This window comes from Ahaetulla prasina, chromosome 4 (genome assembly GCF_028640845.1).
Source record: "Ahaetulla prasina isolate Xishuangbanna chromosome 4, ASM2864084v1, whole genome shotgun sequence".
NCBI lineage: Eukaryota > Metazoa > Chordata > Lepidosauria > Squamata > Colubridae > Ahaetulla > Ahaetulla prasina.
In genome coordinates, this window is record NC_080542.1 from 69,890,582 (window position 1) to 69,913,725 (window position 23,144).

General features: G+C 38.2%; 1 protein-coding gene across 4 annotated transcripts in view; it reads left to right on the forward strand.

Moving 5' to 3' along the window:
- VPS41 (VPS41 subunit of HOPS complex) overlaps positions 1-23,144 on the forward strand; it is a 259,609-nt gene that overhangs the window by 19,137 nt on the left and 217,328 nt on the right. For all 4 annotated transcript variants that reach the window (XM_058179680.1, XM_058179681.1, XM_058179683.1 and 1 more), the window contains one exon: positions 20,470-20,577. In XM_058179680.1, coding sequence (XP_058035663.1) covers positions 20,470-20,577 — 108 coding nt within the window. The remainder of the gene's footprint in view (positions 1-20,469; positions 20,578-23,144) is intronic.

The window sequence follows — 23,144 nt, forward strand, 5'->3', positions numbered from 1 at the left end:
TTTCTACCCTCATACCCCCTTCCTCCCCCTCCCTCCTCCCACCCCCCAAGACTTCCCAGAACCGAATACAGGGTATAAAACTAAGAATCAAAAATTAAAATATAACACAAATCATAATCCATAGTCACTCCTTAAAACCTCGACTCCCCGATCTCAGAAATTTCCAATTGAGTTCGTATTTGTTCTTCATTAAAGTACATAGTTTTTAATATCCAACCTTCATCAATCAGTACCAAAACAACGTTCCATCTTCCAATATTCACCAAGGATTCCTCTGAAATGTCTTTCTTCCTTAAGCAGTCTCTCAAGAATAGTTCATATTTCCAACTTAATTTCTTAAATTTTACTGTCCAGCCTCCAAGGATAAACAATAATCCATCTTTTCATATCTTCGGTATCATTTACATACATCAAATCAGATTACAAATATTATTATTAATCCTATATTATCTCCACAATATATCAATTGTAATAATTAAAACCTTCACTTTACCTTACTTATATCAAATAACATTATTAAAATTACACCTATAACTTATCTAAAATATATCAGTTATAACAATTAAATTCTAGTTCATATAACAACATTACATCCATCTCTCAAATATAATATAACAAAAGTTCAATAGCAATATATCTTCCTTGCTTATCCACCTCAATTAATCTTGCTGATATATCCTTCTTTATATATATAACTAAACCGTTTTTTTTTTCCCCCAAAGAGGAGGCAACAAAATGTACTCCCAGTTTTGAGTTTATCAAATATTTCTGGTCTAAAGATCTAATATGTGTTTCTTGTAAACAGATAATGTCATTTTTAAATTATTTCAAATAATGAAATACTTTCCTTCTCTTCTGTGGTGAATTCAAACCATTAACATTCCAAGATAATAGTTTAATTGCCATTATCAGCCAAAGGAAACTTTTGGAATACCAGCCGCAGATCACATTTTGCTTTAGGCCTTGCTCCTCCCACTGTTTCCGTTGTAGTAGTTGCCGGTTGTTGTTGTGCCTTCATCTCTTGTTCCTTGCGTTTAGCAGCAGCTCTTGTCAGCCTTTGCTCCTTTGAATCTGAACCTATCGTAGGTATTTCCAACACTTGTAATAAATCTTCCTCCATCACAATCTGTTCTTGTACCTGCTTCACTTCTCTTTCCTTCACTTCAGCCTCCCTTCTTCTAGCTTCTAATGGGGGAAGACTTCCAACTTTTAATGCCTCAACATAAAATTCTCTTGCTTTTCCAACTGTATTGAGACGATGTGCTTTCCCTGCATAATATACTATTATACCAGTTGGAATATCCCATCTATATTCAATCTGACGTTTTTTAAGTTCATTCACCAGGAAGGCAAATTCCTTCCTAGCCCTTAACATTTTTGGTGGAATTTCCTTTAATATTAAAATATCTTGACCAACAACCTGTATCTTCTCCCCCTTATATGAGGCTTGCAGAATCTGATTTCTCACTGTTCTATTTGTAAAATAAATAACAACATCCCTTGGCAACTTTTTTTGCCTTGCTATCCAAGAATTCACACGATATATTTTATCAATTTGATAAGCCACATCTACTGGACGAACTGCTAATATCTCAGCAAATGCTTCAGAAAAAATTTCCCTTAAATTCTCTTCTTTATTCTCTTTCAAACCACGGATTCTTAGAACAAATTCCATATTTCTATATTGTATCAAAACTATTTCATCATCTGTTTTTTCCATTTTACTTTGAAATTCATCCATTTTATTTTCTAATTTTGAGTTAAATTGCTTGATTTCCTCAACTTCCTCTTCTAATAAAATCACATTTGTTGCCAAACTTTGTACTGCAATTACAAGTCCTTCTTTAACTTCTTTATTTCCCACTTGAATTTCTAATATCTGCTCTTTCATTGCAGACATCTCATCAGTTATTACTTTAAATTTTTCTTGTATAAAGTCCTTCAAATTCTCTTGTAACACCTCTAAATTCAATGTTCTAGTCTCTGCTGTATGAGCTGGAGAGGCACCAACTGATGAGATTCCAGAGCCCTTTGTTACAGTAGACTTTAATTGTTTGGCTGCCATCTTCTATAAAATTATTTATTTATTTATTTCCAACTTAATATTCACTTTAAATCTTCTTAACCTCTGAAAAACACAGTCTTTTAAAACAATATTTAAAAATCTCCCCTAAATTCTATCAGCAGGCAGGAAGGAGTTAAAGTAGCAAATAACATGCAATTTACCAGCGGCAGACAGCAAGCAATAAAAGTATCACTTTCGCTTTCCACTGGTTAGCTTGTTAACAATTCGCCTCCATTTTCTTGCTATTTTCAAGCTTGTTACAAAGTAACGGGGAATTGGCTTGGCTACTTGCATAAAGTTCTCCCACTTTCATTCTGTCCGGTATAATCCTTTATTGTCCAAAATAGATCTCGGTGTTTGGTCGTGGTGATTGGTTCTGCCAAAGCAGAAAAATCCTCGGATCTGGAGCACTTCGGGTTGCTGGAGGGAACTCTTCGGGAGGTTCAAACCCTTCAAACCCCATTTTTCTTAGGGGCTTTAGGGAAGTTCTACTTCTACCCTGCAGCTCCTCCCGAAGAGGGTTTTTTTCGAACCGCTGAATGGCAGATTTAAGCTGTCCTAGCGATTCCACATAATCCAGAGGTTGGTGATCGTAAAGATCACCGCCATCACCTACGGTGCCAAACAGGAAGTCCCTAAGTCCACATATTTTATAGTTATCAAGGTTAAGAAATATTGTGATGTGTAGGCTGAAAAACAGCTTCTATCCCAGAGCAATAATCATATTGAATAGTGCAATATCAGGTTTTCAATTTCAATTAAATAGAGAGTAAGGGATTTATTTATTTATTTATTTATTTAATCATATTTATATACCGCCCTATCTCCCGAAGGACTCAGGGCGGCTAACAGGCACTTAAAAAACATATAAATACATAAATACAACATAAAAACAATTAAAAAACTTATTCTAAAAGCCCGATAGTTAAAATTATGATTAAAAATATAAAACTAAAACCCAATTTAAAACCCATAAATTTAAAATCTAACTCAGTCCCGCGCAAATAAATAAGTGTGTTTTAAGCTCGCAGCGGAAGGTCCGAAGGTCCGGAAGCTGACGAAGTCCTGGGGGCAGTTCGTTCCAGAGGGTGGGAGCCCCCACAGAGAAGGCCCTTCCCCTGGGCGTCGCCAGACGACATTGCCTCGCTGACGGCACCCTGAGGAGTCCCTGTCTATGAGAGCGCACAGGTCGGTGAGAGGTATTCGGTCGCAGTAGGCGGTCCCGTAAGTAACCCGGCCCTATGCCATGGAGCGCTTTAAAGGTGGTCACCAAAACCTTGAAGCGCACCCGGAAGGCCACAGGTAGCCAGTGCAGTCTGCGCAGGATAGGTGTCATGCGGGAGCCATGAGGGGCTCCCTCTATCACCCGCGCAGCCGCTGGATTAACTGCAGCCTCCGGATGCCCTCCAAGGGGAGCCCCATGTAGAGAGCATTGCAGTAATCCAGGCGAGACGTCACGAGTGCGTGAGTGACCGTGCATAGGGCATCCCGGTCCAGAAAGGGGCGCAACTGGCGCACCAGGCGAACCTGGTAGAACGCTCTTCTGGAGACGGCCGTCAGATGATCTTCTAGAGACAGCCGTTCATCCAGGAGGACGCCTAAGTTGCGCACCCTCTCCATCAGGGCCAGTGACTCGCCACCGACGGTCAGCCGCGGACTTAGCTGACTGTACCGGGATGCCGGCATCCACAGCCACTCTGTCTTGGAGGGATTGAGCTTGAGCCTGTTTCTCCCCATCCAGACCCGTACGGCCTCCAGACACCGGGACAACACTTCGATAGCTTCGTTGGGGTGGTCCGGTGTAGAAAAGTACAGCTGGGTGTCATCCGCGTACAGCTGGTACTTCACACCGAAACCACTGATGATCTCACCCAGCGGCTTCATGTAGATGTTGCGGCATCTACATGAAGGGGCGAGAGGATCGACCCCTGCGGCACCCCACAAGTGAGGCGTCTCGGGGCCGACCTCTGCCCTCCCGTCAACACCGTCTGCGACCGGTCGGAGAGATAGGAGGAGAACCACCGATAAACGGTGCCTCCCACTCCCAATCCCTCCAACCGGCGCAGCAGGATACCATGGTCGATGGTATCGAAAGCCGCTGAGAGGTCTAATAGGACCAGGGCAGAGGAACAACCCCTATCCCTGGCCCTCCAGAGATCATCCACCAACGCGACCAAAGCCGTCTCTGTGCTGTAGCCGGGCCGGAAACCGGACTGGAACGGGTCTAGATAGACAGTTTCATCCAGGTGTAAGGGAAACTGATATGCCACCACACTCTCTACAACCTTCGCCACAAAGCGAAGGTTGGAGACCGGACGATAATTACCTAAAACAGCCGGGTCCAGGGAAGGCTTCTTGAGGAGGGGCCTCACCACCGCCTCTTTCAAGGCGGCCGGAAAGACACCCTCCACCAAAGAAGCATTCGTAATCACCTGGAGCCAGCCTTGTGTCACCTCCTGAGTGGCCAGCACCAGCCAGGAGGGGCACGGGTCCAGTAAACACGTGGTGGCATTCAACCTACCCAACAACCTGTCCATGTCCTATGTCCTTATGTTTGTGTTTTTATTTTTATAGTTATAATGTACACTCAAGACGGCGTTTAATTTTGTTGTACCATGTGCAATGACAATAAAGTAAAGTAAAGTAAACCAATAAAGTAAACTAACAAAGAACAGAGGGAATGAAAATTTAAAGGACTTGTAGAAGTTCTCTGTTATATTTTAAATATAAATATTATAAATATCTAAAAACTACAGTTAGCATTTCTAAAATAATTTGTTGACAATTAGGATTATAGACAATGTTTAAGCAATTTGGAAGTCATGGAAAATGTGTTCTCAAATTGGAAGTCTTCTGTGCACATGGAAGAAAATAATGGAAATGCTTAAGATTGTTTTTCCTTACTTCACTGGAACAGCAAAATTATATAATAACTCTGCATGCTTCTTCCTTCTTCGTAATGTCTGATTCTCATTCAGGCTTAGTTGCAATGATATCACAAACTTATAGGAGGGTTAGACCTTGTAACTTAAATTGTGAGAAAGCATATTATTGCAGGCTTCAGAATATTGCTCTTATGATTCCCACGCTATAGTTCTGAAAGTTTCTTGAATTCCATTGGTGACATTCAAGAAATATAATTTAGACTACCAATGTTTTCCCGAAAATAAGACCTTATCTTATATTTTTTTGAACCCTGAAATAAGTGCTTAGCCTTATTGCCATGTGCTCAAAAGCCTGATTGGGCTTTTTATTAGGGGATGTCTTATTTTGGGGAAAACAGGGTAGCAACCCCCTTGGATTGCATATGCAGTCCTGCAATAGAATCTCAATATAATGGATTGAATTTCATATAATTTCAATAATAATATTAAATTTAAAAATTCAAATATAACAAATTATGAAAAATCTTAAAAATAAAAAGTGTAGAGAAATAAAGGAAGAAGAAACATATGTAAAAGGAAAAAATATAAAAAGGACCATATTTTTCAGAGTATAAAATGCCCTGGAGTATAAGATGCACATTAGTTTTTGGGGAGGAAAACAAGAAAAAAAATCTGCCTCTGTCTACCAGCATCCATCGGTATTCATCTGGCTAGTGTTCTTTCAGCAAATAGCAAACAGCTTGGTCAGCTTCAGCACATTATCACAGCCTGATTCAACACGAGCAGCTGATTGGCGGGTGGATCGGCCTCCCGGAATATCCCCAATCAGCTGTTCCAGGCTGTAGGGATTGCCACAGACCATCGCTGCCTCCGTACCTCATGTTTTTGGCCTCTGAATGCTTCCATTTTACACCCATTCCAATCTGCAGGGATCAGTACAGCTGATTGCCACTGATTGCCACCCCTGCACGTTGTGTTTTTGGCCTTTTTACGCCCCATTTTTGGCCTCTGTGCATTGTGTTTTTGGGTGGTTCCAGGCAGCGGGGATCATAATGATCAAATCACCTGGAACTGGTTGAAAACACAACGCGCGGAGGCTGAAAATGCAATGCACTGAGGCAGCAATTGGAGCAATGTGCTGTGCTGATCCCCGCAGCCTGGAACGGGTCTAATACAGAGCATTCGGAGGCCAAAAACACGATGCATGGAGACCAAAAACGTGAGGCACGGAGACAGTGATGTGCTGTAGTGATCCCACAGCCTGTAACAGGTCTGAAACAGCGTGTGAAAGCCAAAAACATGATGCGCAGAGGCCGTTAATGGCTAGCAGGTGTGGGCCGGCAGGTGGGTGGGGCTACATTTGGTGTATAAGATACAGCCAAATTTTCACTCTTTTAGGGGGGGGGGAAAGTGTGTCTTATACTCCGAAAAATACAGTATATATTTTCAATAGCGAGCTAGAGACCATGTTAGGAAATCAGATTGGACCACTTTGTCCCTGGGCCACATGGCTGTGTCCCAGAAGAAGCTGCTATTTTGGAGCAGCCACATTTCCTTCTATCTGCTTAGAAAATGAATGCAGCCATGCAGCCATGAAATCTGAAGCTCTGGAGATCTTCAAAAGATAAGGAAGAGGTGGAGGCAAGATGGGAATCAGGCCTAAGGCCTGCAGGGACCGAATTTGATGAGGGAAGACTTGCAGGGACCCCACATAAAGTGGAAAAACAGGATCAAATAAACTGCAAGAAGTATTTTTTCATTATCTTGTTAGAAATCTTTCTGGATTCATTTCTGAGCAGAAAATAAAGAATCTGGCAGTTGCTTGAATCAGAGGTAAAGCTTATTCCAAGAAAACACATATACAAAAACCAGCCTTTGGAAGTGTCTCTCAAAAGCTGTTTATATAGGGAAATGATTATTTATTATTTGTTGGATTTCTTTGCCACCCATATCACTAATTCAGATTTTGAGCAACTTATAATATAATAAAATTAAAATGTGCAAAAAATAATTAAAATAGAATAAGTTAAAAATTAAAAATAAAAACCAAGGTGCAAGGTAGCTTGGGACTGAGGATTTTCTGTATTCCGTCAGCCAACCCCAATGTAGTGGGCCCCTGTTCTCTAATGAGTGCGATTAATCTGGTGTTATTCTTGCAAATAGGGTGAGTAGCAATAAACATACTGTTCTAATTAACTCACAGTTATTTTGGTTCCTTGCTCCTGACAAGAACAGGGTTTCAGACAGGGAGGTTTAAACTTTAAAATTACAGTTTTAGACAGGAATGTTTGCCCAATTACATTGTTTTCCACTGCATTTTGATCTTTTCCTAGCATCTCTTCTAATATGTGATTTTGAATCTTTTGTCTTGATTTTGGATGAAGAATGTCTGGTGGGAAGACTTTGATTACTCTTCCATATTGACAATCTAACTTTTAAGTCATTCCAAAATCAATGTTCTAATTGCTCTTTGGCTACTTATTTCCAAATAACAAAGTTTTTCCTTAGGTTCTTAAACTTACATGAAACTGCTTTCACTAAGTATTGAAGGAAAATCAGTGTAATAAAATGTGTCCTTCTAAAGGCTTTTACCCCAAAAAGCAGTTTACAAGCCAAGTCCAGTGAAAGTGATGAAGAAAGGAAGTGGGTGAACCCAATAATGCTTTGAAGGAGTTTGCAGAACTGATTTATTCACCAGTTTCCCTTTTCAATGCGGTCACACTTCCCCAGAAATGAATTTCATTAAAATATTTATTAATTGTGTTTGATGATATAGTTTAAGGACTGTAGGTATTCTAATATGAACAAACACTGCATTTTGATGCATAGTAGCCCATGTTGAATGGATCATTGTAGTTTTATATATGTATTGTGAATCACTTTAACCAAGATTGTTTTAAAAAGCAGCATATTATTATTTTTCATGTTTTTTATTTTTTATCAAAATATCAAATCAATGTGTGGCACCTGAGTGACATACATTCTAATACAAATGAAACTAATCAAGTTAATCAAAATTGTTACGTTCAATCTGCTTATATATTTCTAATAATAATGCATACATATTAATTTATAGTCTATCATTATTCAATTATTCCACATTTTTTCTTATTACTTTCATTTTATGATGTAATATTTCCCCTATTTATTGTTTCTATCACTTATTTTAGCTTTTGATTATATCACCCTTTATTAAAAATCTTTTCCTTCCATTCTTCTTGTCTAACTTCTAATAATGTCACCTACTTAAAAAAAAGAAAAAAGGAAAAGGAAGAAGAGAGTGAGAGAAAAGAAAAAGTAACTCAGAACAACATCAGAAAAAAACCCTCCATCTATCATCTCTTGCCCGCTTCAATACTTTAATTGCTATGCTTTTTTTTTTACTTGCCTCCCAAATTCCTCTCTTAAATCTACCTACTCCTTGGATGTTTAATCTAGGTATTCCTTCCAACTTTATTCTCTTCCACTGCCTAATTTCTAATATTTTTACCCAGGCCCCTATTTTACTTTCAAACCTATCTTCCCCCTCTAATATATTCTCCCCCTGGTTTAATTCATCAACCATTATTGTTTCCATTGTTGCCTCCTCTTTGTCTTCCTCCTTCATTCCTTCTGTTTCCTCCTTTTCCTAGGTGTCTTGATCTTTACTCATCATCTGTTGTATGGTATTTTCCATTTTTTCCATAATCTCCTTAAATCCTTTCTCCATAACGTCTTTTATATTTTGAAAAAGTAAATCCATCTCTTGTACAATTCTACTCATCTCTCCTTTATTAGGTACCTTGTTTTGTTTTAAAAAATTCAATTGTTATTCAACAATCCAAGAACTATTTATTCAATCTTTAAGTTAGCCTTCAAGGAGTGCACTAGTCCCAATTCTTTATGTTCCATTAACAATCAGTTCCATTTAAGTAGTTCCAGAGGTTATAGTTGAGTCTCCATTAATCCAATAGTCATAGGATGACTAGAAGTAATGTCTAGTGTGTCATTTCTGAGAAGATTGAACAGTAAATACATTAGACACAACACTCTGTAGTGTAAGACACAACACTCTGTAAGACACAACACTCTGTAAGACACAACACTCTGTAGTACTACTGAGAAGATCTGTGTTAGAACAGTTGGATTGTTTATTATTTTCTTTATGATTTTATAATCCAATGTAGCATTCAGCAAAAAACATTGTTTTTTAAATCCCAACTCATATGTGATGCCAGCAGCTTCTCCAAAAAAACACTGAAGTTGGCATTGTATATTGATAGCATGACTTTAATTTAGTACAACATAGAATAATAAAATCTTGACTTTCTCTTCACCTTGCATTCTATGTGCTTAATATACAACTGTAAGGTCTTGCCTTTCCAATCTTCCCAAGAAAGCAGGACTCTTGAAACTGCAGTTGTTCCAAAAGAAGCTTTCATTGAAAGGCTTGTGGTAGCAAGAGGTCTAGGCAGGAATTAAATTTTCCTACTTAAAAAACTGCAATTTAAAGCAGCGCAAACAAAAACCCTCCCACAGTACAGCAATGCAGGAAACAGAAACTTCATATAGAGATCTCTCCAAGTAGGAAATAGAAACAGAAATTTCAGATAAAGATCCCTCCAATCCTTTTTCCTCTCACCAGAATGCTTGCATCCCAATAGAAACCTGACAACAGCTAATATATTCAAAGGTAGAAATTGTATCATAATTAGTATATATTACGTTGTCCTCAAAATGAGGAATTTAAATAAATCCCTTATAGAAAAGAATAAGAATTAGAAAGAGGAAGGAATTGTAATTGCTGGGAGAAAACCTAATGTCCCAAACTAACTTGATTGATTGAATTTTGATGATTAGAATAATGTGAAACTTGCTTTTATAATAAAATAAAAGTGTGTATGGTCTTTTGCTCATGGGAAGTAGGTGAGGGCAGGAATCCTGCAGTTGGAGTGTCATTACTGATGACAAAAAAGGAACGTAATTTTTCTATACATTACACATGTTCAGGGTGATGTATATCCAATTATAATGGATAGGTAATTATTTTTAAATTTCAGAAAGGGGGCAAGGATTTTCCAATCTTCTTATAAGTAAAAATCCTGGGACTAATATGGTTCTGAGAGTCCGGTCTTAAATGAATAACATACGCCTATCAACCAGTCTTCTGATCTTGTTAGTTAACTGCTTTACAGTAATAAAATAGTAAAGTATAGGGTTTGTTTTAGCAGGAGAGGTCCAGGGATAGTTAAGAGCTTCTCGTTGAGTAATTTTGCTGTGTATTGAAATGCAAATAGTAAGGAACCACAAAACAAAATGAGCAAATGGAAAAAATTTAATTGATTGCTATGACAAATCACCAGTTAGCTATGCAACAGCGTATTTAAAATGTTTCTTTAAAATTCTAGCTTCATGATGAAGTTTATATTTTTCTGCAAGTGTATTGAAAACAATCTTTCAAATTTTGAACTGGACATGTATGTATTATATACAGTAAGTAGGTTTTAACATTCATACAAGGTTGCAATATAGATCTGGCTTCAATTCTGCTATATTGTACATAGCTACATGCACAAAATAAGACTTCTTAACATAGGATGCCACTGCTTATAACAGACCTCTCTATTTTTTATTTCATTTCTCTTACTTCTGAACTGCCTCTGAACATTGAACGTGACTATTAGTATCTATAATATCACAGATCCAAAGAATTGTGCAGCCTAAAATATGGATTTTAAAAATTATTATATCAGAGATAATCATATGTATGAAAAAAACAAATAATCCTACAAAAAAACCAATGTTTTAGTTTTGCTTGATATAACACTATAAAATTCTTCTCTTTGAACTTAATAAAAGACTGGGTCAATAGTTTAAGGACAACATCATTTTGATATTGAATTATTTATATTTATAACTGAGTATATAACATAGTAAAATATTTTTCTTAAAAAAAGTTTGAAAATACATTAGAAATGTATAGTGCATTTGTCAATTAAAACTGCTGCATATTTAGTTATTTTTTTTAACAGAGAAAGTGTGTGTCTGTAAGTGTTTATATATGTGTGTGTTAGAGAATATGTGTGTATTTTTGTGTCGGTATATATGATTATGTGTGTGTGCACTGTGAATTTTCCTGTATGGAGTAAATGTCACTCTGTTTAAATCTTAAGCTTTGATGCAAGTCAAGACTTGTATTATTAAACTAGGTTGTCATAGAAACGTTGCTAACTGTCATCTTAACTCAAGCTACTGATGGTTTTATTTGTAGGTTTGTGGGATTATGAAAATTTAACAAAAATATTGATTTACTTTTATTTAGACTGCCTTGTGTTTATTTTTGGAATCTACATAAAAGCTTGTAAGAAATAAAAACACAAAAGTCAGATTCATCAAATGCTGTTTATGCTTTATTTTCTTTTATTCATATGTGATATATATTTTGTGACAACAGAATAATCTTATATATTAAATATAGTTTTTTTTTCATTTTGTTTGCTTATAGAGAGGAAAAGCCTCAAATTCACTTTTAGCTTGACCTTCATTTAACATAACAAGTACCTATCAAAAAAAAAATTCATGGAGTGGGTATATCAGCATGCCTAATATTTAAAGTTTCTCACTTTAGTCATATTTCCTTGAAAAATTGCAGAATGCTTCAGTGAACTGAGTTCTTAAAAACATATGTTGTTTGAACGCTATATGTGTGTAGAAGCAAAATTACTTAATTTTCACTCATAAATAAAAGGCAAAACTTCAGTAACTTTATCTAATGGTCCGTGGATCAATGCTTTTATGCAAATATTTGCAAGACTGCAATTAACTTTTCACTTTGGTTGCACATTTGATGTCCAACTTACCATTGAATCTTATTATAAAGATGTGATGCCTAGAATTCAATTCCAACTTATATATTTCCCTCCAAAGTGCACAGATAATATGTGCATTGCAAGAGTAATTCACAATAAAGATGTACAAAAATGCAATTATGTGTTAATGGCCACCCAACCCACAAGCTGTAGGCTGTGTTAAGTTTGTGAATGTAATTGTTTTCCATCTGTCAAGAATGAAGGAGCACAGGTAATTTGTCTGATTTATGCTTTGCACTCTAATTTGACATTGAGTCTTTGTGACTGGTTATAACTTTGTTCAGTGTTAGATTTACTGATTAAAATTGCTTTTTGCTGGACACTTTGACACATTTTTAGACACCTGTTGATTGTTGATATTTCTGTATTAATTTCATCTCTTTAAAAAAATTACCGTAGAGCCTTCTTAACTCAAAAATCTTATGGTGTAAAAAAAATGAAAACTTTTTTTCAGCCACAGCTTCAGTATCTCAGGTTTGTAAGGATACTAATCTTTTGAAACATTCTAATATCGTACTGTACTGTAACTGTCTCTTGTCCTATATGAGTGTGTATCAATAAAGAAATAATGTAACACTTGATGTAAAATAACAATAAAAAATAATACTCCATATAATCCAAAAGAAGAAGCACATATTAACTTCTAACATTCCTTATAAAATGATTCACAATAGCACTATTATACAAGCACACAATAATTATTTAGATTAATTTTATTGTGTATTGCTAAGATACTTTCAGCTATGTGAGCCTGGAAAATGTTGACCACTTTAATTACTTGAAAATGTGTTATCTGCATTCTTCTGCATTCTTAAATACAGATTCTGAGAGGTTTGCCCATTGTAGTTATTATATTCTCAACCTACCTTTCTTTTAGGAAGCTGGGATAGCATAAGGTTCCCTAGCCCCATGTGTGTTTCTCAGGTTTATGAGGTAGAGAGATTATAGACATTATAGCTTTCCAAAAGTTACCCAGCAAGAATCACAATTTGAAGCTTGATTTTTTTTCTTCTAATTCTAACTATGCACATATTGGCTCTCCATTTCTTTCAATATATGCTTTCATAACAGTTTGGTTTTGTAATTTAACTTTAGTTTTTCCAGTTTTGAATAAAATACCTCTTTTTTTTCTTTTCTAATAAACTAAGAAAATTTATCCCAATACCAATATGAAAAGCTGCTGGTATTTCATAAAATATACATTGAAATTGCAGCATTTTTTTTAAAAAAAAATGTTTGTTATCTCACTTGTTGGGAGGCAGGGTAAAAGTTGAACTAAATAAAACTGCAAACCAGAAGACAATATATTTCATAATTCATTTGATTACTCTTCTAATAAAAGCACAGAAATTGTCAATTTTGCCATAAAAGGCATCAATTTAAATCAATTAAAACCTTGAATTGGCGAGTAGGTGATTAATTGCAAATGTCCTGTTCTGTCATGTCTGAAATTGATTCATGTTTAACTCTATTCAAAGAGGTTTCAGCAAAATAATTGTGTTTAAACATGGACTTTTAACACACACACACACACACACAACACAGAGCAGAAGCACAGCTGCAATTAATCATCTACACTCAAATTCAAATTTTTAATTGATTTTAATTGATGCCTTTTGTAGCACATCTTAAAATTGACAATTTCAGTATCTATCTATCTATCTATCTATCTATCTATCTATCTATCTATCTATCTATCTATCTATCTATCTATCTATCTATCTATCCACACACATTTCTCTCTATGGAGTAGAGTATATGCTGTTCTGTGTGGTATTTATAGTGCCTGTTGTAACTGGCTTTTTTAGATGTTAATTGGGGTGTGTTGATGGCTGGCTTTTAAGTCATTGTTTGCTTGCCGCTGCTCAGCCCTCCCCTTCTAAGTAGTTTATAGGCTGGTGGTAAATCAACACTCCTGTTGAGTGATGAGTAGACTGTTTTCCAGGCTTCAATCTTTTTCCTGGCTGAGGGAGATAAAACCTTTGGTCCTGGTGACTGAACCAGATAGGATCCTGAAACATTATCCTGGGACCCGCATATTCACTTTCATTCATAAATGTCTGTCATACGGTTTAAAGAAAATTTGAAAAGTTCTCCATTTTAAAAAATAGCATTCTCATAGCTTAGCATTAAAAATGTTTCCTTTTTGAATACCCATTCTGCAATTTTTCTTTCAAGAAATAACTAAGTACCACAGTATTTATAATACAGTGGTAATTGATGTAATATATTTGGTATTTATGAATAGTGAAGTAGAGATAACTTGCTTTTTGTTTCATACATTGCTGTTAAGAAAGGTGAACAGAAGAGTCTTCAACCTCATGCCTTAGGGCTCTGATACGGTTAAAACTACTAGTATTGCCAAATAAAATAAGAGAACAGAGAACTTTCAGTGGTGGTTGCTCTCTAGTATTCTGTGATAAGAATTTTGAGGGATTGATTCCTTCAAGACCTAGTTGTGCCATCAGAATCGAGGATCCCAAGGAATCAGAGACTTTTTAGATGGCTCCAGTATACTTTCTGTCTCTCTATGCTTGGGGTTTATATATATATATATATATATATATATATATATATATATATATATATTTTCTGAGGTTTTCACGGGTGTTTGTATATAGGTCTTTGGTTGTTCGGGTTTTCTCCCGTGTAAAATTGGAAATGTCTTGGCAACGTTTCGACGAAGTCTCATTCGTCATCTTCAGGCTTCAGCTTCATGCTTCTGGGAGCAAGAAGCACAAAGCTGAAGCCTGAAGATGACGAATGAGTTACATCGTTATTCAATTGAGCTCAACCAAAGACCTATATATATATATATATATATATATATAGGTCTTTGGTTATTCGGGTTTTCTCCCGCGTAAAATTGGAAGTGTCTTGGCGACGTTTCGACGAAGTCTCATTCGTCATCTTCAGGCTTCAGCTTCGTGCTTCTGGGAGCAATGTGTGATCGCAGCTGTTTCTTCCTTTTAACTGCTAGTGGGGGTTTGAACTGATTGGGTGGGAGCTTGGCTGTGCTCTGATTGGATGGGGTTTTTTCTGTGCTCTGATTGGCTGGGGGTGTGTCCTGTGTTGGTGGGGGCTTGGTTGTGCTCAGTCTAGTCTGTGCTGCAGGGGGATTTGAGCTGGTGAGCTGCATAGCTGTTGTTTGGCTTTGTGGTCGTGCTACATCTTCATAATGGGTGTCAGTCTGCTGCATGAATGGATTGGAGGGGTTTGAAATGGCTAATGTTGCAGCTGCGATCTGGCTTCTGGTCCTTGGTCGTGCTTCCTGATCAGTGTGGGTTTGGGTGTGCTTTCTGGGTGGATGTGTGGTGGTGACATCCTGTGTGGACCTCGTGAGTGTGGGTCTGGTGTCATTCCTCGTGTTAGGGACACGTTTGTCAATAAGGGCAGGTTTCCAAATGGCTGGTAGGCGGGAGGTATCATCTCGTTTGTTCATGCTGTGTGGGCGTTTTTCTATCTCGATGGCTTCTCTGATTATTCTGTTGTTAAAGTGTTCAGTTTTGGCGATAGTTCTGGTCTTTTTAAAGTCAATATCGTGTCCTGTGACTTTAAAGTGTTGGACCAGGGAAGAAGTTGGTTCCTCTTTTGAATGAGTTCTTGTGTTCTTCAATGCGTGCACTTATTCTTCTGTTGGTTTGTCCAATGTATGTGGTGGGGCAGGCAGTGCATGGGATTTCATATACTCCTTGATTTTCTAACTCAATTTTGTCTTTGGGGTTTCTTAGGATGGTGGATATTTTTTGGTTTGTGCAGAATGCTGTCTTGATGTTATGTTTGTGGAGGATCTTGCTGATTCTGTCTGTGGTGCCTTTTATATATGGGAGGAGGGCTGTGCCTTTTTCTTGCTCTCTGTCTTGGGTTTTAGTGGGGGGTTCTTTTTGGATTAGTTTGGTAATCTTATTTCTCTGGAATCCATTGGATGTTAGTATGTTTGTGAGAGTGTGTAGTTCGGTTTTTAGGTGTTGTTCGTCAGCTAAGCATTTTGTTCTAGAGATGAGTGTCTTGGCTACGGAGTTGATCTGTGCTGGGTGGTGGTGTGAGAGTGCATGCAGATAGCGGTTTGTGTGTGTTTTCTTCTGGTAGATGGTGTGTCCTAGGGAGCCATTGGGTTTCTTGTAGACTAAGACATCTAGGAAGGGAAGTTGGTTGTTAACTTCTGTTTCCATGGTGAACTGTATTTTGGGGTGTAGGCTATTGAGGTGTGTGAGGAAGTTTTCAAGTTTTTCTTTCCCGTGTGGCCAGATTATGAAGGTGTCGTCTACGTATCTGAGCCAGAGTTTGGGTTTGTGATCAGATTTTTCTAGTGCTTGGGTTTCGAAGTGTTCCATGTAGAGGTTGGCAATGACAGGTGAGAGGGGTGATCCCATGGGTGCGCCTTCTATTTGTTTGTATTTTTGTCCGTTATAGATTTTATGTGACCTTGCATTCCTACGAAACTGCCGAGATCAAAATTTAATCCCCACATGCTTCCAATTGAAATTCCACTCCAACTCTGCAGCCGCCAAACGCATCCTAAAAAGAACAGAATTGGCCCTAATCAGAAATGAACTTCACACAAAAAGATTCCTCCTAGATCAAATCAACAAAGATCTCCTCACACTTCACCTCAAACTCAGCAACAAGATCCACCCTGCACTTTGGGACAAATCCAAACAACTCGCCGTCTGGAGAGCCGAAACACAGACCACCCTCAAGACGGACACACACACCAACAAACTCCGAAGACTACAAGAACGCCAGAAACAAACCCCTCCACCCTCACAGCCACACATGAAACAAACAGTGCATAACATCTCAGATAGGATCCTCACCAAAGCTGAAACCGATGTCCTTTCCAAAGGATTCAACTTTGCAGTCACTCCCAAATACATCCCCACTGAGACCATTATATGCGGAGTTGAAACCAGCCTGACCAAAATCAACCCCGATGACGCTAACAAAATCAGACTCGAAATCACCAACATCCTCTGCAGCAGCAAGCCACCCAAAAGCAACTTACCCAAAGAGGAACAGACAGCACTACTTAACCTGAAAAAAGACACCAGCATAATAATCCTACCAGCAGACAAGGGGAATGCCACGGTGGTTATGAACACATCTGACTACCAAACCAAATTAACCAACCTACTCCAAGACCCTGCATACAAGCCCCTAAAAACAGACCCCACCACCTACCTAGAAAAAACCACTAGATCCAAAATAAAAGCCTCCCCATCAGCGAAGAAATCCAACAAAGAATCATTCCCAGAGAGAAATCATCCAGATGCCCTAAGCTCTACGGCCTCCCAAGATACACAAAGAAGGAACCCCACTCAGACCCATAGTCAGCTCCATAGGCTCACCTCTACAAAACCTAGCCAAATTTCTCGCCAAACAACTACAGCCCTATGCAGAATCCATCGCCTCACACGTAAAAACTCATTCCAGTTCATAGAGATCATAAAGAAACAAAACTTACAGCCCAGCGACCTACTCGTGAGCTTTGATGTCATATCCCTCTTCACCCAAGTGCCAATCAAAGAAGCCTTGACAGCTATCCAAAACAAATATAACCCCCCCAAGCACATTCTAGATCTGACCAACCACTGCCTATCCAACACATACTTCATCTATAACGGACAAAAATACAAACAAATAGAAGGCGCACCCATGGGATCACCCCTCTCACCTGTCATTGCCAACCTCTACATGGAACACTTTGAAACCCAAGCACTAGAAAAATCTGATCACAAACCCAAACTCTGGCTCAGATACGTAGACGACACCTTCATAATCTGGCCACACGGGAAAGAAAAACTTGAAAACTTCCTCACACACCTCAATAGCCTACACCCCAAAATACAGTTCACCATGGAAACAGAAGTTAACAACCAACTTCCTTCCTAGATGTCTTAGTCTACAAGAAACCCAATGGCTCCTAGGACACACCATCTACCAGAAGAAAACACACACAAACCGCTATCTGCATGCACTCTCACACCACCACCCAGCACAGATCAACTCCGTAGCCAAGACACTCATCTCTAGAACAAAATGCTTAGCTGAGAACAACACCTAAAACCGAACTACACACTCTCACAAACGTACTAACATCCAATGGATTCCAGAGAAATAAGATTACCAAACTAATCCAAAAGAACCCCCACTAAAACCCAAGACAGAGAGCAAGAAAATGGCACAGCCCTCCTCCCATATATAAAAGGCACCACAGACAGAATCAGCAAGATCCTCCACAAACATAACATCAAGACAGCATTCTGCACAAACCAAAAATATCCACCATCCTAAGAAACCCCAAAGACAAAATTGAGTTAGAAAATCAAGGAGTATATGAAATCCCATGCACCGCCTGCCCCACCACATACATTGGACAAACCAACAGAAGAATAAGTGCACGCATTGAAGAACACAAGAACTCATTCAAAAAAGAGGAACCAACTTCTTCCCTGGTCCAACACTTTAAAGTCACAGGACACGATATTGACTTTAAAAAGACCAGAACTATCGCCAAAACTGAACACTTTAACAACAGAATAATCAGAGAAGCCATCGAGATAGAAAAACGCCCACACAGCATGAACAAACGAGATGATACCTCCGCCTACCAGCCATTTGGAAACCTGCCCTTATTGACAAACGTGTCCCTAACACGAGGAATGACACCAGACCCACACTCACGAGGTCCACACAGGATGTCACCACCACACATCCACCCAGAAAGCACACCCAAACCCACACTGATCAGGAAGCACGACCAAGGACCAGAAGCCAGACCGCAGCTGCAACATTAGCCATTTCAAACCCTCCAATCCATACATGCAGCAGACTGACACCCACTATGAAGATGTAGCACGACCACAAAGCCAAACAACAGCTATGCAGCTCACCAGCTCAAATCCCCTGCAGCACAGACTAGACTGAGCACAACCAAGCCCCCACCAACACAGGACACACCCCAGCCAATCAGAGCACAGAAAACCCCATCCAATCAGAGCACAGCCAAGCTCCCACCCAATCAGTTCAAACCCCACTAGCAGTTAAAAGGAAGAAACAGCTGCGATCACACACTGCTCCCAGAAGCACGAAGCTGAAGCCTGAAGATGACGAATGAGACTTCGTCGAAACGTCGCTAAGACACTTCCAATTTTACACGGGAGAAAACCCGAATAACCAAAGACCTACATACAAACATCCGCAAAAACCTCAGAAAACATATATATAATATATATATATACGTATATATATATATATATATATATATATATATATATATATATATATATATATATATATATATATATAATCATCTTCATTTTAGTGCTGATTTTTTAATTTTTAAAATGTCTATTTTTATTTATTTTATGATATATTTTATACATTTATGTATATTTGTGTGTGTGTGTGTGCGCGCGTGTGTGTGTGTATAGGTCTTGGCATATTCGGGTCTTTTCCTGTGTAAGGTTGAGAGTATCTTGGCGACATTTCAACAAGATCTAACTCATCATCTTCAGGCTGGTGCTTTTGGCTTCGTGCTTGTGCGAGCAAAGCATGGTTGGAGCTGCCGTCTCTCTATAAATGCTGGTGGGGAGGTGGGGAGTGTTGCTGTGTGCAGGCAGGAGACCAGAAAGTGACTTCAGCAAGATATGTTTAGACTTTGCCTGACTCAGAGAATGCCAGAAAGCAGGTCCTTTATATAGGCCATGGGGTGTGGCTCCATGACTCAGCACTTATCCAGGCCTGCCCTTCCCTTCCTTCTGTTGCCTCCGTCTATCAAGTCTTCTGACGCGAGGGTCACTCCAGTCTGCAGCTGTTGGCAATTGACCTCCCTCAGGCTCACATGCTGTGGGGGAGGGGTCTAGTTCCTCCATTTGCCTGGGCATGGAGCCAGAGCTGGGGGCTGGAGATACTTCCTCCTCTTCAGCCTGTCTGGGCATGGAGCCAGGGCTTGGGCCGGGAGGCATACTAGGACATTCCTCCGTGTTCGGAAGCAGATAAGAAGGACCCGGCTGGGGTGAGATTGGACGAGACACAACATATTCCTGAGCTTTGGTGTTGTGGCCTCTGGAGTTCTGTGATGTGATGTCTTGAGCAGATGGCTTGTGATGCAGCATCCCAGGTTTTGGTTTGGCTTTGGTTTAGCCAAACCAAAACCCGGGATGCTGTATCACAGCCATCTGCTCAAGACATCACATCACAGAACTCCAGAGGCCACAACACCAAAGCTTAGGGCTGTTGGCCCACTTCTTCTGCGGCTGCTTGTCACCACTCGCATTCATCGCCTCGGCCTCTGTTTCGCCTCCAGATGCCTACTGGAAGGCATCTGTAGGTGATAATAGAGCTCCGGATCAATCCAAAACACTGTTATCAGCTGCAGATGCCTTCCAGAAAGCCTTCTGCAGCTGATAATAGCGTTCCAAACCGATCCGGAGCTCTGTTATTGGCTGTAAATAACAGGTGCAGGCATCTGAAGGCAAAACAGAGGCCAGGATAATGCGTGCGAATGGTGGCAAGCAGCCACAGAAGAGAGCAAGGTAAGTGTTGGGGTTTGCAAGGCCTGGTAAGTGTGTGTGTGTGTGTGTGTATATATGATGGGAGGACGGCTATATATATATTTTATTAATAAAATCAAGTAAAAAATAAATTCTTAAGCTGTTTCTTAATACAGGAAGACATCAGCGAAGAAGAGCCCAAATTGAAGTATGAAAGGCTTTCTAATGGAGTTGGAGAAATTATTCAGAAGGATATAACCAGTTGTATGACAACCCATGAGAAAGTAAGTTATTAATTTTGAAAAATATGCACAAATGTGTTATATCTTCCTTATATTTCTATTTGTTATGTTGAACCAAGCAATAAGAATTTGGGAGCATATAATTAATGCCAGTAGTTCCAAATGGAGAACGAAACCTACAGGCTTGTTTAATAGGGTTCCGACAGGAAATGTCAAGGTCAGCATAAGGGCCCTACCCACATCGGGGGAGGCACTCTAGACCTGATTTTTGTCTCTGGCCAGAGGTTATAATTTGCTCAGAAGCAATTTGTTCTGGGAAAGTAGTTTTTTTTCTTTCATATCTTAATAGTCTTTTGGCATTATTCATTGCCACTATGTTGGGGAAATATAACACAATATTGCGAGTTAAATTTTACTGAGTAATTTCCCATATCAATTTATTAGCTAATAGTTTTGCTGATATATTTATCAGAGAGTTTAGATTTGCATCAGACCCTAAATGTAGTGAGTTATTTACATTAATTTTAGGTTCCATTGCTTGAACAAAGTATTTTAAGTTTTTTCTTATTCACTAACTGAAGTTTCATGAATCTTACATAAGTTATATAATTACATTGTAATTGTAATATTCATGTAGGTAATACATAATCAAAATATAATTAATAGATTGCAATAGTGAGGATTTTTTCAACTCTTCAAAGAATGAAAAGTTACTCTGGAAGTAATTTTTACTTGTAGCTCTCTCAAACATTTTATGTGAAGGTTTCTAAATCAAATAATGATTGAGCCAGAGTGCTATATATTTCTTTTTTTTCAATTTTATTTTTATTACAGTTTTCTTTTTTTATAATGATTGTACATATTCAACAGAATCGTGACATTATTGTATATTTCGGATCTACCTTCTATATAATTTCTATATACATTATATACATCTAATCATCAGTGGCCTTATATATATATATTGTTTTTTATTTCTATTGGTTGTCCATGTGTACCAATTTTCCCAGACCGCATAGTATTCTGAATGTTCTTTTTCTTGTAATTCTATAGTAAGCCTATCCATTTTTGGATAATCATTCTCTGGTGGTATGTCACTGAGTTTCCAATGTTGCGCGAACGCAATCCTTGCTGCTGTTAGAATGTGCATAATCAAATATCTTATTTTTTATCAAGTTTTGTCTTAAACATTCCCAACAGAAATGTTTCTGGGTTCAGTTCAATTTGGCATTTTGTTATATCCTATAACCATTCCTGTATCTTGACCCAGTACTTTTTCACTTCGTGGCACAACTACCAGACATGAAAGAGGGTACCTTGATGTTGATTACACTTTGGACTTAGATTCGGGTACATTTTGGCCAACCTATCTGGCGCTAGGTGCCAGTGGTAAAGCAATTTATATTGATTTTCTTTGTAAGCAGTAGATTTGGTTAATTTTAAATTTTTATACCAGATTATTTCCCAATTATCTAAATCTATATTGTGCCCTATATTCTTTACCCATGCGATCATCGATTCTTTTCCCACCTCTTCGATTCTATCAAACTCTAATAGGTATTTTTATAATTTAGATATTAATTTTCTTTCTGGGCCTATCAATAATTTGTCTAGTTGATTTGGTTCCATATCGATTCTGAATTCTTCCATGTCTTTCTTATATCTGGATTGCAATTGTAAATATGGCCACCAATCTATTGATATTCCCTGTTCCTTTAATGTCTGAATATTTTTGAGTTTTCCCTGTTTGTCTAATATTTCTGAATAACTTGGCATCTTACTTATGTCTAGTGGGTTGGGGTGGATCATGCCTCCATAGGATAATCAGCCAGGAATTTTCATGTAGTGTTTTTTCCTTATGACTTGGCAATTCCGTACCTTGTGTCTTTTATTCTATGTCTGTGAAAATATGAATGTGTTTTACTTCCTTTATCCCACTTGTAAGTCGTGACCTTCCAATGCTATAATTCTTCCTTTATTTAAATTGACCCATTCCCTTATCCAGACCAAAGATGCCGCTTTGTAGTAGAGTTCCCATGCTGGAAGTCCAAAGCCACCCCTATCTCTACTATCTTGAACAGAGGATAATTTAATTCTTGCCTTCTTTCCTGCCCAAACAAATTTTGTGGTAATTTTATTAAGTTCTCCAAAAAAATTTCTGTCTAATAATATGGGGACTGTCTGGAATAGGTATAGCAATTTAGGTAGGACATTCATCTTAATAACTGCTATCCTACCTAAAAGTGACAATTGTAACCTTCCCCATCTTTCCAAATCATTCTTTAATTTTTGAGCTAATATCATATAATTGTCCTCCTTAAGTGATGAACATTTTGCTGTTAACCATATCCTTAAGTATTTGATTTGTTTTACAATTTATAAACCCATTTACTTTTCCAGTTCTTCCTTCTGTTTGGTTATTAAATTTTTAACTATCATTTTAGTTTTCCCTTTATAAATTTTAAGACAAGACACTTTCCCATATTTTTCTGTTTCTTGTATTAGGGTGGGACCAGGTTCCAAAGGCTCTTCAATGATGAATACCATGTCATCCGCGAAGGCCTGTACTTTGAACTCTTCTCCTTTAACTTTTGTTTCTCTTATTCCCC